The sequence below is a fragment of the Sceloporus occidentalis genome, unplaced genomic scaffold (assembly GCF_023333645.1).
Source record: "Sceloporus occidentalis isolate IW3139 unplaced genomic scaffold, rSceOcc1.0.p SCAF_1, whole genome shotgun sequence".
Taxonomy (NCBI): domain Eukaryota; kingdom Metazoa; phylum Chordata; class Lepidosauria; order Squamata; family Phrynosomatidae; genus Sceloporus; species Sceloporus occidentalis.
In genome coordinates, this window is record NW_028316981.1 from 11341836 (window position 1) to 11359626 (window position 17791).

Consider the following 17791-nt stretch of genomic DNA (forward strand, 5'->3'; position numbering starts at 1 on the left):
AGCCATACCACTTAATGTGGAATAATAGCGATATAACGACGTAATGTGATATTGATAATGTAGGTAATTATTTCTGATCGTTATCTCCGAGAATCGTTCTCTAAGGCAGCATCCACGCTGCAGAAGCAATCCAGTTCAGTGCTATGGAATCCTGGGAATCCCAGAGCTCTCGGACAGAGAAGGCTGAATGTCTCACAAAACTACAGTTCCCAGGATCCAGAGCATTGAGCTATGGCAGTTAAAGCAAGGCCAAACTGGATTATTTCTGCAGTTTGGATGCAGCCTCGCTCTCAGTCTTTCTATGGTTGGCCTACCTCGCAGGGTTGTGTGGATTGGATTGGGAAGGAGACAAGTCCTAAATACACTGGTCACTCCAGATTCGCTGAGGTTAGGGGCACAGTTAATGTGGAAAAACCGCAAATAACAAAAACACTATGTTTTTACCTGAGAGGACACCTCTCTAGGAATCTCTAGGTCCTCCAGTGCACCTCTGTGGTCAACATTTGCCAGACATTGACCATAGAATTGCACTGGAGGAGCTACAAATGCCTTGCAGAGTGTACTCTCTAGGAATCTCTGGGTCCTTCAGTGCGGCTTTTGGTTAAAGTTGACCACAGAGTTGCGCTGGAGGACCTCCTAGATATTCCTAGAGAGGACATATTAAAATCTGTGAATAATCAAATCCACAAAAGTCAAAGCCACAAATGTGGAGGGAGGAGTGTACTGCCTTGAGCTCACTGGAGTGTCATTAAGTTGTAAATGCAACACACACACAAGTTCGTGTATCTACACTTTAGAAATATATACGGTAGGTTTGACATCACTTCATATTTACTTCTACACTGCAGAAACGATCCAGTTTGAAACCATTTTAACTGCCATGGCCCAATGCTATGGAATCCTGGGATTTATAGTTTTGTGAGATATTTAGCCTTCTCTGCCAGAGAGCTCTGGTGCCATAACAAGCTACAAATCCCAGGATTTCCATAGGATGAAGCCGCAGCAGTTAAACCAGTATAAAACTGCATTAATTCTGCAGTGCAGGAACAGCCTAAGTGCTATAGCTCTGTTCTGTGGAATCCTGGGATGTTTAGTTTTACATGCTCTTTAGTACTCTCAGCCAAAGTGCTCTGGTGCTACAAAACTACAACTCCCAGGATGAAGCTATAGAACTCATAAAGTGGTATCAAACTGCATTATTTCTACAGTGTAGATGAATGTCTGTGCATGAGCATCTGCTCTGCTGAATGGCTGGGACATTCTCAACATCTGTTCTAGATGTTTTGGTCTTCGGTTCCCAGAAGCCACAGCCATCATGGCAAATGATCAGAGATTCTGGGAGCAGAAGTTTAAAACATCTGGAAAACCAAAAGTAGAGAAGTACTGGTTTAGAGGACTTTATCACAGGAGCCCTGTTCTCATGCGCAATTGCGCATGTTTAATAAAACATAATTATTCCTCTTTGTGAAAAGCCATTATTGCACATCTTGACATGTCTTCAACACTCTCTCTTCCCGACTCTGCCTTAATCCCACTTCCCTGACCTGTGTCCTACCCAGCAGGTCTTTGGGGGTTTGTTTTTATTTTCATTTTTTTCACACACTTTGAAAGCTCTGCTACTGTGGTTTAAGTTTTTTAAAAAATAAGGAAATAGATGACGGTGATAACAACAACAACAGGAATCAGCCTGCTTGTGAATAGCTAGTTGGAGGGGGAATATCAGGGGCAGACGATTGGAGAGGAGGGGACACTAACATCACGTGACTGCCAAGATCGTAACTGCTTTGGCAGCAACATTTCACAATTGGTGACTAGTGTGATTGTGAGCTCACTGATGGGTTTTCCCCATCAGTTAAAAGGGACTCCCTAACCACACTTGGGGGACACAGCAGATAAAAGTCTGAGCTGTCGTCGTTCAATAATTATCGCTGAAGTTGCTTTCTTCTGGTTTTAATCATGGCTTACGAGCCACGGGCAATAAAATGCGAAGTGAGCAAGTGCTAGGAGAACCACCCTAGCCTTTTTGTGTGGTTTCTTTCTGCATGCTGTGCTGAGCTTTGTGGTTTTGGCACTTCCTCCACCCCATAACACCCACTTTCCCATATTCTCTGCCATGCCCTCCAGCAGTGTCACCCAGTGGTGTCACTAGGTGCATGCAGAGGTTTCAGACCACACCAGGTGACTCCCTGAAAGTGGGTAACACCACTGTTCCTCAAACACCTACCTTTTGGCAGAAACGGGCTGTGCCATTCATCTGCTTCCCTTTAAAAGGCTTTAAGAGATGGTGGGAGTGGGGTGAAGCTCAGCTGGGAGGAGAAAGGAGGGCCCCCATAATTTTTTAAATTTAAAATTTAAATATTTCAAATGGAAAAAAAGTAATTTTTTACATTCTTTTAAAATTTTCTTTAACAAACATCACATTTTAACCAAATCTTCACTATGTATATGTAAATACATTTAGGTTGTGCGTATGGTATTGTAATTTGAAGGTATAATTTTAATTTTGCTAGTTGTTTATATCACAACCATTAGCAGTACGTTCTGTGGTATACAGGAATCACGACTTATGACTAACATTAGTGCAAAAAAGGATTCTGTATGGTGTGAAATGGGAGGAAGTCCATGGGGGTGTGTGACCCTATGAGTTAACACGCCAAGTGACACCAGCCCTAGTGACGCCACTATTGTCATCCCAGTTCCTGACACCTCAAGTTGATTCAAAATTTTATTTTTATTTTGCCTGATCTGTTAACTATAAAGAGGAAAGTCTGGTCTTCCTTGGCAATGGCCTAAATGTCCCGTTCAAGGATTTTGCGACGAAAGCAAGGTGCTGATTGATGCTCCTTCCAAAAAGTCCAAATGAGCCATTTTTAAATCCCCCTGTACTCTCCTTCGTCTTCTAAATCATTTTCCGTCTTAAATATAGGGTGGTAATACAAAATTGAAACTAAGCCCAGCAGCCAAGCTGCAAGAGTTCCTCCCAAAAAGGCACCGCAGGCAATCAGACCTGAATTTATGAGAACGTACAAGTCCACATTTAAAAGGCATGTTTTTTCCACTGCTTTTTCTGCCTCCATGAGTGGTACACCGAGAACACTTTCTGGCATGAGGCACAATGTTTCCTCTGGATCTGTAGGGGGGGAAAACACCCACAAATGAGAACAGATACACAGTCAACTTTTTAAATTGTGGCTGGTACTTCTATAATCGCATACCCTCCAACCATCACAATTTGGCAGGGACAGTCACATTTAATCCTCCGTTGTCCCACTTTTACAGCTCCTTTTAGAATGTCTCTGATTCTTTCTCCTCCTCTCATTTTCCCCCTTCGTCCCCCGCTTCCTTCAATTGCTGCAAAGCAATTTCAACGTGCAAAAGTGGCTTGCGCTCAACTCAACCAGGTGGAAAGGAGAAGAGGAGGGCATTGGCTTGCCCTTCCCAGTAGACTCAGGTAAAGGCAAACTGCCGCACCTTCTCCATTTGTCCCCATTTTCATCTGTGAAATGGTGGGGGGTATGTAATCAGATTGCTGTTTTAGAAACCCAAAGAAAGTGACAAATTGGATCAAACTTTGCCAGGATGCAGGGTGGCAATAGAGTTAATATTTCTATTGGCTATTGTAATTGTTATTGTAGTTCTAGTTTATTGTAAAAACACTCTAGAACTGCCTAGGTCAAAAAGCCTAGCTATTCTTAGGTCCCAACATAGATGAAAGACAGTTCATGATCCTGAAGTCATTTGCGCTGCAGTTTTTAAATGTTGTTGTTGTTGTTGTTTGTTTGTTTTACAAGAAACAATCATCAGGCTCATCCAGTTAGGGGGAAAGCCTCTGGAAGTATCAAGATTTTCCAGTATGTTTTGATTTGATTTTATCTTTCTATTCCCAGGTTTGCATCCAAATTCTTTCTTTAAATATTCTGGATTTCCCCCCTTCCCCACTCTTGTGTTCTCCTTCCAGTGATCACATCTCACATCTAGACTCATAAACATTTCAGAGCTTGCCACCAGTTTCCACCGAGCTTGCCTTATTATTATTATTTTGGGGGGGGGGGGGGAAGTATAGTACCAGTTCAATGTTAATATTACATTATAGGAATATCAACAATCTAAGATACACAGACGACACCATAATACTAGCTGAATCTCCAAAATAAAATTGGATTGTACAGTTACAGTGCCTGGGACTCTCAGGGACTTTTTTCTTGTCTGGAGGGGGTAATTGAGGTGGAAGTTTCCCCAGTGGTCATCTACCCGGGTTGAAAGGTAAAACATCCCCGACAGAAGGTCAACCAACCACTGTTTATATTTTTAATTTACTTGCCACCAATTGCCAGAATTCTGTTGAATCATTTGTATTTGCTGCCAGTTCTATTTCCGCCCACAATTGTTTATAATAAGAATTGTGCTTTTGTTTTAGCAATAACCTGTGTTTATAACTTTCAGTAAAGGGGAATCAGGACAAATAAAAAGTTGATGGCAGTAGTATGTTAAGGAATGATATAAAGGAGATTAAATTATGAAAGATTCCTTCAAGCAAGATTCCTCTGAAGATGAACTTGCAGTTTAAGAAAGCAGAATGGAGAAGGCCCCCTCAAAGCACTTGGGAGAAATAAATCTCCAGGAACAATTGGCATATCAGTAAAGCCCTTTCAAGCTGAGAAGAGAGAGCTGAGCCAGAACTAACAAAATGAATTTCAACAACGAGAAATGCAAGGTAGCACACAGGCAGAAAAAAAAATGAAATGCATAGATATAGGATATATGGGTGACACCTTGCTTGGTGACAGAACATGGAAAGGGATCTAGGAGTCTTAGTGGACCACAGGCTGAACATGAGTCAACAATAGTTAAAAAGTCAATATGATTCTATGCTGCATCAATAGGAGTGTAGTGTCTGGACTGAGGGATGTAATAGTAGTACCACTCTATTTTGCTTTCGTCAGGCCTCACGTGGAATATTGTGTCCAGTTCTGAGCAACAAAATTCAAGAAGGATGTGGACAAGCTGGAGTGTATCCAGAGGAGACCGACCAAAATGGAGAAAGGTCTGGAAACTATGCCCTGTGAGGAGCAGCATAGGTAAATGGATATGTTTAGTCTGGGGAAGAGAAGGTTAAGGGGTGACATAATAGCCCTGTTTAAATATTTGAAAGGATAGTGAAGATAGAGAAAGCTTTTTTCTGTTGTTCCAGAGACTAGGACACAGGGCAATGGATCATATGGATGCAAACTCCAGGAAAAGAGACCGAAACATTAGGAAGAAATGCATGATGATAAAAGCTGTTTGAGAGTAGAATATGCTGCCCCAGAGGATGGTGATCCAGTCCAAACCCCCTGCCATGCAGAAACTCTCAATCGAAGCATCCCCAACAGATGGTCATTCAGCCTCTGTTTAAAGGCCTCCAAATGAGAATACACCCACACAAATGCACACATATAAGTACACACTTTTCCATTCTCTTGCCCTAAGACTCCCATGCCTTGAGATCAGGAGGAGAGGATCTAGAGCCTGAGACATGGGTACTATACCATGGTTCCATCCTATGGAATCCGGGGGTTTGTAGTTTGGGAAACACTAGATCTCTCTGGCTGAACATTCTAAATCCCTAATGAAACTACAAATCCCAAAATTCTACAGGAGAGAACCATGGTCAGACATGGATTGATTCAAAGGAGCTATCCAGTGTTTACAAGTCCAAGTTGAGCCTCCTTTACCTGGAATTTTGAAATACTCCAAAAACCAATACTTTTTTCATGGGTGGTTGAGATAGTGACACCTTTGACTTTTGATGGATCAACGTATACCAGTGTTGCTAACAAGCCCCGAAGATATATCCCCAGAATGTTTTACCAAAATCCCTGGAATTCCCCAATTATTATTATTATTATTATTAATTCAAAATCCCCAGAAAGAAATTAATGAAATTCTCCAGATTCGGGGGAATTCCCTGGAAATCGGCAACACTGGCGTATACAAACTTTGTTTCATGCACAAAATTGTTTGAAAAGACTGTTTAAAATTACCATCAGGCTGTGTATATTAGGTGTATATGAATCATAAATGAATTTTGTGTTTAGATTTGGGTCCTATCTCTATGAGATATCATTATGTACATATATGCAAATACAGATATTCTGAAATCCATTTATATATATACACACACACACACATATATATGTATATATATATTTGAATGAAATTCAAAACATTTATGTTCCCAATGATAGAAGATATCATTCCATAGAACTCTAAGGAAGATGTGTTTATCACACTGAAAAATCTCACCTAGTAATATCCTATTATCCAATGGACGTTTCATCCATTTGATAAAATCCAATAATGCACAGTCACAGTTCCAAGGATTATGCTTCATCCCCAAAGCCTGAACATTGGGCATTTTTAAGAAGACTGTGATAGTGATGTTTACCAAGCCGCAATCGCTGATATCCAAATAGGTCAAGAAGTGGTTATTAGCAAAGGAATATCCATCGAGATATTTAATGTAGGGATTGCCTGAAAGATTCAGCATTATCAGCCTTCTAAGTCCTGAGAAAGTGTGGGGAGAGATGGAGCTCAGTCGGTTGTAGCTGAGGTCCAGGTGGGACAGCTTGTCGATGCCCGGAAAGATGAATTCCCAGTCCATTTCTAATTCATTGTGGCTCCAGTCCAAGAAGTTGATTTCATTCAGATAGCTGATTTCTAAGGGTGGGATGTTGAGAAAATGGTTTTCAGCCAGAATCAGTTGTCTGGTTGTCGGTGGCATGTTGGTTGGAAGTTCGTATAAGTTCTTTCTTCGGCAGTTCACTTCCCACTTTACACAGGTGCAGATGGCTGGACAAGTGGGGTCCGCCAGAAGAATCGGGATCTGGAGAAGAAAACTCACCCATAAAGCTGCAGAACAACAAACAGGATGCAAAAAAAGAGACTTCATCCTGCTGTCTCTCTTCCTTCATTCACAGGTCTCCAAATGATGCTCCTGGATCCATCTTACTGCATATCTCAGTGGCTGTCTCTTCCCTTTATGATATCACCCATTTGGGTCGCCAAGGGAAAGGGATGTTGCTACCTTACCACACAGGGAGTGTTTTAACTGAACTTGAATACAGTGGGCCCTTGGTATCAACAACAACAACAGCAACAACAATTTTCTTACCCAACTCTCCCCATGGATCGAGGTGGGGCACAACAATAATTAATGAACACACCACACCAGTTAAAACACATCAGTTAAAATACACATCAGTTTAAAAGGACATACATGCAATTTAAAAGGACAAACTTTACATATCTTAAACCAATCCATACTTAAAATTTATCATTTAAAATTTACAAGTTAAAAAGCATTTTGGTAAGCCTGCCGGAAGATGATGTATGAGGTGCAGTAGGGAGGAAGTAGGAAGGAAGGGTTGTTGTTTTATTTACTTGTATTCCCACCTTTTCCCCAGTATAGGGACTCAAGGCGGTGTACAGCAAATTTAAAACAATGCAGTTTCAAGCAATAAAAAGCATTAAGAATGTATAAATACAACATTAATAAAACAATTAAACAATTTTAAAAGTTAAAACAAGTATGCCTTTTAAAACGTATTAAAAACTCTACACAAACCCTAAAATCTGAATTCCATAGCATTTAAACCCTTGTCAGTCTGAAAAAGCCTGACAGCAGAAACATATTTTTATCAGCCATTGAAAGGAGATCAGGGAGCCATCCTTGCCTCTCTAGGGAAGGAGTTCCAAAGCTTGGGAGCAGCCACCAAGAAGGCCCTCTCTCTTGTTCCCACCAAATGCACCTGAGACGGTGGTGGGACTTAGAGAAGGGCCTCTCGGGATGATCTCAACACTCTGGTGGGCTCATAAAAGGAGATATGGTCCTTCATATAGCCTGGACACAAGCTGTATAGTGTTTTATAGGTCAAAACCAGCACTTGGAATTGATGGAAGATTTTTGCATTCTCTTTCCCCCTGCTTAGATAGATAGGGATTTCCTGCATGCAAATTCTCCCCCTCCCCCCTCATTCCAACTAACCTTGTGATTTAGGTCAATCTCAAACAAACAGAAATAACAAACAGCTTGATTTATATACCGCTTCATATCAAACTAGCAGTGTCTAAGTGGTTTACAACTGTAAGCTAATTGCCCCCAACAATCTGGATACTCATTTTAGCGACTTCCTCAGAAGGATGCAAACCTGAGTCAAGCTTGAGCCCTTTTGCTGGTCTTGAACTCACAACCTTATGGTTTTGAGCAAGTGGTTGTAGTACAGGCATTTAATTACTGCGTCACCAGAGCTCCTTTTAGGTAGGGTTGCCATAGTGCTGGACCTCCAAACCGGGAAAAATGTAGGACAATATTTTCAAATGTAGGACACACAAAAAAAAAGTGTCCTACATTTGAAAATTATGTCCTACATTTTACCTCGCGATCGCGGTGGGGAGCGGAGGCCAAGCGGCGAGGGAAAGCCTCCACTTAAGGAGGCTTTCCCTCCCCGCCTGGAGCCCGCCGGCGATTGCCGTGGCCTCGCCTCTTTCCTGGCCCCCGCAGGGACCAGGAAGGAGGCAAGGAGCCCGCCGGCGATCACCGCGGCCTCGCTTCCTTCTTGGCCCCCGCAGGGACCAGGAAGGAGGCGAGGAGCCCACCGGCGATCGCTGCGGCCTCGCCTCGTTCCTAGCCCCCGCAGGGACCAGGAAGGAGGCGAGCAGGCCGGCGGCGATGGCCGGGGCTTTGCCTCCTTCTTGGCCTCCGCGGAGGCCAGGAAGGAGGGAGGAGGCTGCAGGGAGGCGGGGAGGTTGGCGCGGCTGCGCCCAAGAGGCGCCGCCTCCCTGCAGCCTCCTCCGCCCCAGGCCTCACTGCCCTCCTTTTCCTCCGCGCGACCATGTGCGGTGGAGGAGGAGGAGGGCAGCGAGGCCCCAGGGTTGCCTAGCAACCCCGCTGCAACCGGGCTTTTCCCGGTTTTTGGCTGCACCCGTGCCGTGACCGGGCAGGTGCAGCCAAAACCGGGAAAAACCCAGTTGCAACCAGGTTATGGCAACCCTACTTTTAGGAGCCCTTTTAGGGAAGCTAAAATAAACATTCTCTCAAATAATTTCAACTGAACTGTTGTGTTTCCATCTTCCTCCTCTCTCAACTTTCTTTGGAAAGATAGTGAAATAAATATTTATTTTTACCTGAACTATTCAGTAGCTAGATTAGGCCTCTCTGTATATATAGATGAAAGCCATTAGTAAACTTTTGTTTGAGGTACAAGCTACTTGTGTTGCTTTTGGAGTCAGTCCCAGTTCTTAGGAAAGCATAGGACTTTATTGTATGGTGGAAAAATGGGGGGAAATTGAGAGCCTTAAAAGGCATTTTCCCATGACATTTGCGCGATCGTGGGAAGGATTTTCCTACACATAGCAATTAAAGAGGACTTATCCTGGGAAGAACCAGGAATGCTCCAGCAACAAATCTTTCAAGGATTTCCCCATGAATGATTTGTTGCTGGAGCATTCCTGGTTCTTCCTGGGATAAGTGCTCTCTAATCACAATGTTGTGAGAAAATCTTTCCTGCGATTGCACAAATGCCCTGGGGAAATGCCTTTTTAAACCCCCGATTTCCATCGTGTGATAGTCCCTAGTTAGACAAAGGCACATTTCTGCTATTCTGCTGTTTTAAAGCTAGACCCTAACAGGCTTGGCTTTGACATTTTTGATATTTAATACTTTTATTTCCTTAAGAAAGGCTGAAGCCTTAGGAAACTAAAGGTTTTGCTACAATCTATAAAATACATAGGAATGGAAAGGGCACCTATGAAAGAACTGGAAAATATACTGAAGAGCAAAGACATACAACTGAGCACTAAAGTCAAAATCGTTCAGGCCATTGTATTTCCAGTTACTATGTATGGATGCAAGAGCTGGACAGTGAAGGAAGCAGAAAGAAAATCCATTCATTTGAAATGTGGTGCTGGAGAAGAGTACTTAGGATCCCATGGACATCCAAGAAGAAAAACAAATGGGTTATTGAACAGATCAGACCAGGGCTTTCCTTGGAAGTTAAGATGATCAAGTTGAAACTATCATACTTTGGTCCCATAATAAGAAGTCACGGGTCACTAGAAAAAAAACAATAATGCAAGGAAAGGTAGAGAGTAGAAGAAAGAGAGGAAGACCACAGACCAGATGGCTAGACTAGATCAGGAGGTTATGGGCAAAGGCTTGCAGGATCTGGGCAAGGCAAAAAAAGATTCTTAGAGATGTCACATCCATAGGGTCTCTATGAGTCGGAACCAACTCAAGGGCAGCTAACAACAAAACAACAACAATAAAGCTCATGCAGATTCCCCCCCCCCCTGGAATTCTTGGGCTTGCTCCAGCAGCCAACACGTGTTTGCACTATGGTCCCTCATGCCTCTTCCTTTCCTGAACATTTTCTGGCATACTACACATTAAAACACTAGCTAAACCTCCCAGACCCATGAGGGCTCTCTTGGCCAGTTCATCACATTTCTTTTCTGGTTCCCACCCCACATCCCACATCTCATTCATATGGTTATCTACTATCCTTGGCTTTAGGCAACATTATTTCTTCTGCCTTGTCACCCAACGACTATAGTTAAAACTGGACGTCACCTGATCTCCATACCCACAAAATTTTGCACTTCTACTGCCTTTCTCACACACAGGTCTGCCCCTGGACCATCCACACAACCCCATGCTGCTGAGGAAGTAGGCTCAGGTCTATACTGCCAGCTCCTTTCTTTCAGACTGTACAGACCAGCATCAAACCCAGCATGGGGGCAGAGTGGGGCATGGTATCCACATGATGTATGCCCCAACTCCACCCCCATACCAGCGTGACACTGCACTCCCCAACATACAGTGGGTGGTGTCACAGAGCTTTTCTGGCACTGTGTCCAAATGATGCAGTGCCAAAGGAGTGCTGAAAAGCCCCAGTGCCTATGGTGAAAGGCCAGATTGGGCTGCTGCAGGCCAACCCTCAGGGGTGGTCTATTCAGCCCTACTGTCATGGCCAGCCAAGATCAGCTCTCGGAGGATGAGAAGGAGGATGAGCCTCCTCCAGAGCAAGAGCTGATTGAGGCTACACCAGGTGGCAATCCTGCTCTGCCAGGTCCCAGCTGTACTCTTCCTGCCCCTGAGGAGGAGGCCCAACCAGGTCCTAGTGCTAGAGAGGGGCTTCCTATGGTGCAACAGCCTAGTGGTGACTCTGGGGAGGAAGCTTGCCTGGAGGTGCCTACGTTCCAAGAGAGAAGGGCTGAGAGTGCTTGCAGGCACAGATCCAAGAGGATTGCAGAGAGGCAATTAGCCAACCAGCCTCAGGTGGCACGGGGGAGAGTTTCCCTTACTTAAACTATTGAGAGACCTTCACTGTTGGCCAGAGTTTATTGCATGATCCCTTGGTGTGATTGCTACTAGCACTGGCTTCTTGTACTTTGATTCTTTGTTGCTTTGACCTTGGACTGGACCCTTGTTATCTTCTGGCTGCTTTGACCTCGGACTGTTTGGACCACTCTGTCTCCCAGTATCCTGACTTTGGCTTGGCTTTTGGATTGCTTTGACTTCTGGTATCCTGACCTTGGCTTGACTTCTCGGACTGCTCTCACGCTTACTCCTTGCAAGGTCTGTGGTTTGCTTCCACTTGTTGGGCTAAGCCACTCTTATCAGCGTGTCTGTGAGTGCTGGCTGCAGTCCTGGACACCTAGTCTCAAAGGTGCTACAAGATCCCTTTGCATACCTTCTTGTTGTGTGCATTCAAGCCCTTTCTGACTTATGGCAACCATAAGGCAAACCTATCTTGGTGTGTTTTTTTTGCAAGACTTCTTCAGAGGAGGGATTGTCTATGCCTCTCACTGAGGCTGAAAAAGTGTGACTTGCCAAGATCACATAGGCTAGGGGGTTTTCATGGCCAAATAGGGATCTGAACCTTGGTCTCCTAGTCCAACACTCAAACCACTGCATCATACTGGCTAATTCTAGTTGCAAACCTACACATACCAGGATTCCTCACCATGCAGCCATCACAGCTGAAGTGGTATCAAAGTGCTGTATCTGTGTTATGTGAAAGAGAGTGGACATTTTTTACAAAGGCTATTAAAGAAAAGAGCGGAAAATAAGCCTCTAAAAATGGCCACTTGTTATGAAGGACTGTAAACACATCGGCCCCATACAGACAGGCCAAAATAAAGCTGCTTTGGGTCACTTTGGAGGTATGCTGTTTAAATGATGTATGCGTCCTAAGAGTCCGGAAGCCGCACCAAAGCCACACTCCATTCCTTAGGACCCTTGGTGGGGCTTCTGGATTCTTAGCACGCATGCATCATTTAAACAGCATACCTCCAAAGTGACCCAAAGCAGCTTTATTTTGCCCTGTCTGTACAGGCCCCTTATTGTTTCTACCTTGTGGGCTAAGTGGATGATATCATAAAGAAGACAGCCACCAAGGTGACCTGGTGTTGGTCCAGCAGGAGCATTTGAGGTCCCTCTCATGAAGAAAAGAGATATGGGCCCTCCAGCTCTAGCTACATTTAGTGGCCCTCCACCTTTATGGGTTGGTTTTCTCCTGGCCGTACAGTGGGTAGAGATGGGCTTCGGTTGTCGCACTGGCTGCATCTGTGACAAATGGAAGTACAATTGCACCAACGTAGGCTTGAGAGACGTTCCACCTGACCTCCCACCTATTACCAGGGAGCTTATCTTGATTCAAAACCATATCAGGACATTGCCACCCTTAGAGATGACCTTTCTCAATGAACTGGTCTACCTGGATTGCAGCCACAATGTGATCTTCATCAACCGGGAGTACAAGTTTCCTTGGATAGAAAAGCTGACGTACCTGGACTTGAGTTTCAACAAAATAATGTATGTGAGCCGCTGGACGTTCTCCAGGCTGACCGGTCTGTTGTTCCTGAATATCTCCCACAATCCATACCTGACGACGGTTGTGGAACATTCTTTCACTTTCAATCACTTGTTGAGATACGTGGATATCAGTGCCTGTAATGTGAGCTACCTTAGCCCTAATCTTTTCCGAGATCAGCATAACCTTCATACTTTGGGGTTAATAGACAACCCCTTTCAATGCGACTGTGACTTATTAGAATTTATCAACTGGCTGCTGAAACCAAAAGTGAACTGGCAAATATTAGGTGAGGCTTTTTTCTTTGTGGCCTATGGGATGGCTTCGTCTCCCTTGAGTCACTCTCCTGTTTCTGAATCTGATAAGTTGCTGGATTTTTAAAATGTTTTTTTAATATTTGTTAAAATCATTATTAAGTTTTTATTAAACCAAAGAAAGTATTAACATAAAACAAGTAGAAACAGGAAAAAAGGAGTAAAAATAATATAAATATAAACATTTGTATCACTCGTCAAGTCTTTGCTTTATTAATAACCGTCCCACCAAGGTATGCTTCTTTCCTAAATTTTACTTATATCAAATCTCTTCCTAACTATGTATAAATCTCTATGGCTTATCGTAAATCTTATCTATTTCTTTTTACAGAAAAAAAATGGAAACTAAGGTGTTCAGTCTATTATAATAGTCTTATCTCCCCATCTCTCTTTCTGGTATTTTATAACTAGTCTCCACTGTTCCTCAAATATCTTTAGTTGAGTTTTCTTTAATAATGCTCGTTAATTTATCCCTTTGCATCATCTCCATCAATTTAATTGACCACTTGTTGTGTGTCGGTATAGTTTGGATTTTCCATTTATTTGCATAAAGAATCCTTGCCGCAGTGACCATGTATATTTTTAATGCTTCCCTTCTGAATTTTTATCTGTTATGTATAGTAAGCAAAATTCCAGTTTTGTTTCTATGTTTATGTTTAGTATTTTAATACAGTAATTGCATTGTGTAATCTTATCCGGCATTTCTTGGCTCCCTTACAAGACTACCGCATGGGATAGAAAGTTTCATGGTGTTCCTTGCATTTGCCAATTTCATGGGATTTCTCCCCCCGGTGATCATTGTTGTCTGCCTTCCAGTTGCTTCTCTCTAAAACGAATTTGTCATCAGGGAGCAGGTTCTGGGCAAGATTTCTTCCCCTGTGGTTGAGAGAACATGACATGTCCAAGGGAGTTTTCATGGCTGAGCAAGGATTCAAACCCTGCTCTCCCTGGAGCCTTGGTCCAATACTCAAACTTCCCAGGAGATTACCACACTTGGCTCTTTTCCAGCACAATTCTGCCATTATCCCATTTTCTGCCAATATCGATACATTCGCGCTATGGTGCCATATAATTTTGCACAGTTGTGCAATTATGAGATGACAACAATACAATCGTGCTTTTGCTTTTCACATCCAGTCTCGCGCATGTCTCTGGTGGGAAGCAGATAATGGTGAGGACTTGAGCCTGGTGTGGAGTTGAGGATGGGTGAAACAAACTGATCTGAGGAGAGAGGGCTGGGTATGTTGTGATAAAGAAACAAATGAAGGAAAAGCCACAAAGTTCATGGTTGGGGTATCGTTTAGGTCAAGCTGCTGTTTGGGGACATTGACACTTCTGCCTTCAGATGCCTTTTATTCATATTTCCTATTAACACCTTGGTATTCTCTGCAATAAGTTCACAGTTTGCTACACAGAAGATTTGCTTTCTGGACTGCAGTCAGCCCTCCACACCCACAGAGTTTTTATCCACAGATTCAAGCATTCACTGCTTGAAAATATTAATATATATATATATATATATATATATTCCAAAAAGCAAACCTCAATTTTACCATTTGGTATTGGAAACAAACCCCAGTGGATACTAAAGGACTACTATATGGGGGGAGAGATAAAAACAATTATTGACATCATTATTAGTATTAGTATTATTTTATCTCACTTTGCAGCTACACTCCTGAACCTAAGCCATCCAGTTTTACTGTCACTTTTCTGTTATAATTGTAAACTTGCTTTGATACAATAAACATCTGCCGGTTGCTACCGTACCTCCTTCCAGTTTCTACCAATCCTTAAATATATCACATACAGTGATCAAAGAGTCTGACTCTGCTCTGCCAAATGGTATCTGCTGCGGCTTGGTCCCTGCACTCTCCCTCCTGCTGCCCCATGGATCCCAAAATCTGTGGGTGCTGAACTCTCATTAAATACACTGGCATAGTAAAATGGTGTCCCTTATATAAAATGGCAAAATCAAGATTTGATTTTTGGAATTTTTATATATACAACACTATCAAGCCGTGGATGCTTGAATCCGTGAATAAAGAATCTGTGCATAAGAAAATCCAACTGTAGCCTCCTTTTTCTTGTTTCCGAAAATAGCAGTCAGCTAAAATTGCTCAAGTCTAGAAATTGCCTTTGTGTGATGCCAGGTCCATAGACCAGCTGAGCATTTTGACTCTGGCTTTTCTTGAGTTGCCGTTGTTTCTTTAAAGCCACGGTCCTCAGTCTTTGGTTTTCGGCACCCAGAATCCCTGCTCTTTAGCCACAGAGGTTGGGGCTTCTGGCTGCTGAATCAGACTCTTTGATTCTCTCCCAAGTTTGATCCCTGTGTTGCTGGCCTTTGGTGAGTGATGAAGCAATCCAATGATAGATGTGTAGCAGTTGTGCAAACCATTGCCTGTGATGACTGGTCTTGTGTGTTTGGCCCTGCAGATCCTGACGCTACTACTTGCCGTGGACCAGATGAAGAATTAAAAGGTGTGCCACTCCTGAGGACAGAACAATTTCTCCATGGTAAATGCCTTCCTCAGTATGAATCGAAAGATCACATCATAAATGCTATGCTTACCTGCGCCTTCTTTGCGGGAGGAGCTATAGCAGCTTGGCTGTTGGGGGTAATCTCTGTGTTATATTACCACCCCATATATAAGACAGAGGATGATTCAGATGAGCGAGAGTACAGAAGGATATAGAAAGGCAGTTCTGAGTCTCTTGGCAGTATCAACATATCATGTGACATTGCCATCAATCCTTTGGATCATATACTGCAACATATCAACTGCAAAATTTCAGAATCTCATTCTTTTGTGTTTTCTTTCCCCACTTTTCAGCGGAGGGTTTTGTCATTCCCATATTCCCCCCTTTTAGTTAACAGAACATGGGAAAGAATCTATCACCTTCGATCAGTAAGGAGAGGGAAACCAAGCAGGGAGGAAGTCCTGAAGGGGCCAGTTGGTTCTCCAAGCACTTAACAACAACAACAACACAACAACATTTATTTATAACACTCTTTTCACCAAAGGGTGGTACATCAGAACATATACAATCAAAAATGAACTATAAAGTACTACAATACTAAAACAATATCAGTTGCTACCCATCTCAACCACCTTAGGCAACTTGCTTTCAGGCCCCTTTAGATAGCTTTACTTAGCAACTTGCTTTCCAACCCTTTACTCAGACTTAAGAAATATTCCAAAATCCAACATTCGAGTTTATCACAAGGGGCGAATCCAGTGCAGAAACAGACAACGTTCAAGGTTAACCTGAGCAGAAAGTGGAAAAACCCCACATTTGCAGGATGTTTTTCAGACAACGTTTGCATGAAAGAGAAATAACGCAAAAAATAACCCAAACACAAAGTCATCAAAACCAGTTCCTTTTTACTTTCGCTAAATTACGAAAGTAGAAAGGAGCTTTCCATTGGGATTATTTTTGTGTTATTTCTCTTTCACGTCAACGCATCTGACAAACAACACCCGGACTGTAAAATCCTGTTTCTGCACGGGATTTCTGGCCCTCCTTGTGATAAACTCCAAGGTCCACATAGGCGATTGAGCTAGTGGCACCTTTGCTTTTTGAGGGTTCAGTGTACACAAACTTTGTTTCGTGCACAAAATTATTTAAAATATTGTGTATAAAATTACCTTTGGGCTATGTGCATAAGGTATATATACAAAGCACAAATAAATTTCATAATAATAATAACATTTATTTATAACAATCTTTCCACCAAAGGGTGAAACATCAAACATATATAATCAAAAACAGATGATAACACACAGACCATATAAATGCTAAATGCTAAACTGCTCAAATAATATGCTAATATACTAGAAGAACTCCTTATCAGCCACTACCCATCTCAGCCACTTTAAGCACACTCAGCAATTCAGATATCCAGCTAATCGAAGAGGAAGGTCTTCAACCCTTTACGAAAGTGTGTAAGAGCCTCCTCCAGCTGGAAGTGCCGTTCCATAAATGTGGGATCAGATCCTGAAATGTTCACAGCCTTGACAGAGTCGTACGCATTGGTGGAACCACCAATAATCTGTTGTCTGTAAACCTTAAATTTCTGGATAGTACATATCATGCTAGCCGAGCTGCCAAATACTGGGGGAGGTTAAAGTGCATGGCTTTAAATACCAGGACCAAATGCTTATAATGAACTATGGCCTGAAATGGTAGCCAGTGGAGGGAAGAGACATGTGAATATTTGGGGAGATTTAAAACAACCCAGACAGTACTGTTCTGGATTTAACACCAGAGGAGTAAGAGAGCAGCAAGGCAAACTGGCCAGTAGCCTATTGCAATAGTCCAGGCATGAAATAACCAAGGCCTGGAGAAGCAAATGGGAAGTCTCAACAGTATAAACCTACAGATCTTATCGATGTTCAAAAGATGGAAGTTATATGCCTTAGCATTTGCCCCGATAAAGGGGCATAGGGACAAACTTGACTCATGGCCAACTTCGTCCCCCAAAGCCAAACATTCAGAAAAACTTAGTCTGCAGTGCAGGATTGGGCCAATCCAGGGGTTACTCCCACGGCAGAGATGCCAAATATGAAGGCGTTACCTGTGGAAAGAAAGGCGTGAAAGGATGGCCAGCAGGTTGGGTCT

The 17791-nt window shown here is 42.9% G+C and overlaps 2 protein-coding genes across 2 annotated transcripts; one reads left to right on the plus strand and one right to left on the minus strand.

Annotated features, from left to right (window-relative positions):
• Positions 1-2870: 2870 nt before the first annotated feature.
• LOC149320731 (leucine-rich repeat-containing protein 52-like) lies at positions 2871-12008 on the minus strand. The gene is made up of 3 exons (XM_089500223.1): positions 11993-12008; positions 6286-6891; positions 2871-3130 (listed from the first exon to the last, which is right to left on the minus strand). The coding sequence occupies exons 1-3, from the start codon at positions 12006-12008 to the stop codon at positions 2871-2873; spliced, it is 882 nt and encodes a 293-aa protein (XP_089356349.1).
• A 489-nt stretch (positions 12009-12497) lies between these two features.
• On the plus strand, positions 12498-15864 carry LOC149320732 (leucine-rich repeat-containing protein 52-like). Its single transcript, XM_089500237.1, has 2 exons — positions 12498-13143; positions 15605-15864. The coding sequence occupies exons 1-2, from the start codon at positions 12498-12500 to the stop codon at positions 15862-15864; spliced, it is 906 nt and encodes a 301-aa protein (XP_089356363.1).
• The last annotated feature ends 1927 nt before the right edge of the window (positions 15865-17791 follow it).

What these genes read in the sequence shown, in the direction of transcription:
- LOC149320731 (XM_089500223.1), bottom strand. An exon ending in GGATAATAGGATATTACTAG is followed by an intron (nt 3,131 to 6,285) that starts GTGAGATTTTTC and finishes CCCCCCCTACAG; the next exon opens with ATCCAGAGGAAACATTGTGC.
- LOC149320732 (XM_089500237.1), top strand. Translation starts at nt 12,498, where the DNA reads ATGGGCCCTCCAGCTCTAGCTACATTTAGTGGCCCTCCACCTTTATGG. An exon ending in AGTGAACTGGCAAATATTAG is followed by an intron (nt 13,144 to 15,604) that starts GTGAGGCTTTTT and finishes TTGGCCCTGCAG; the next exon opens with ATCCTGACGCTACTACTTGC.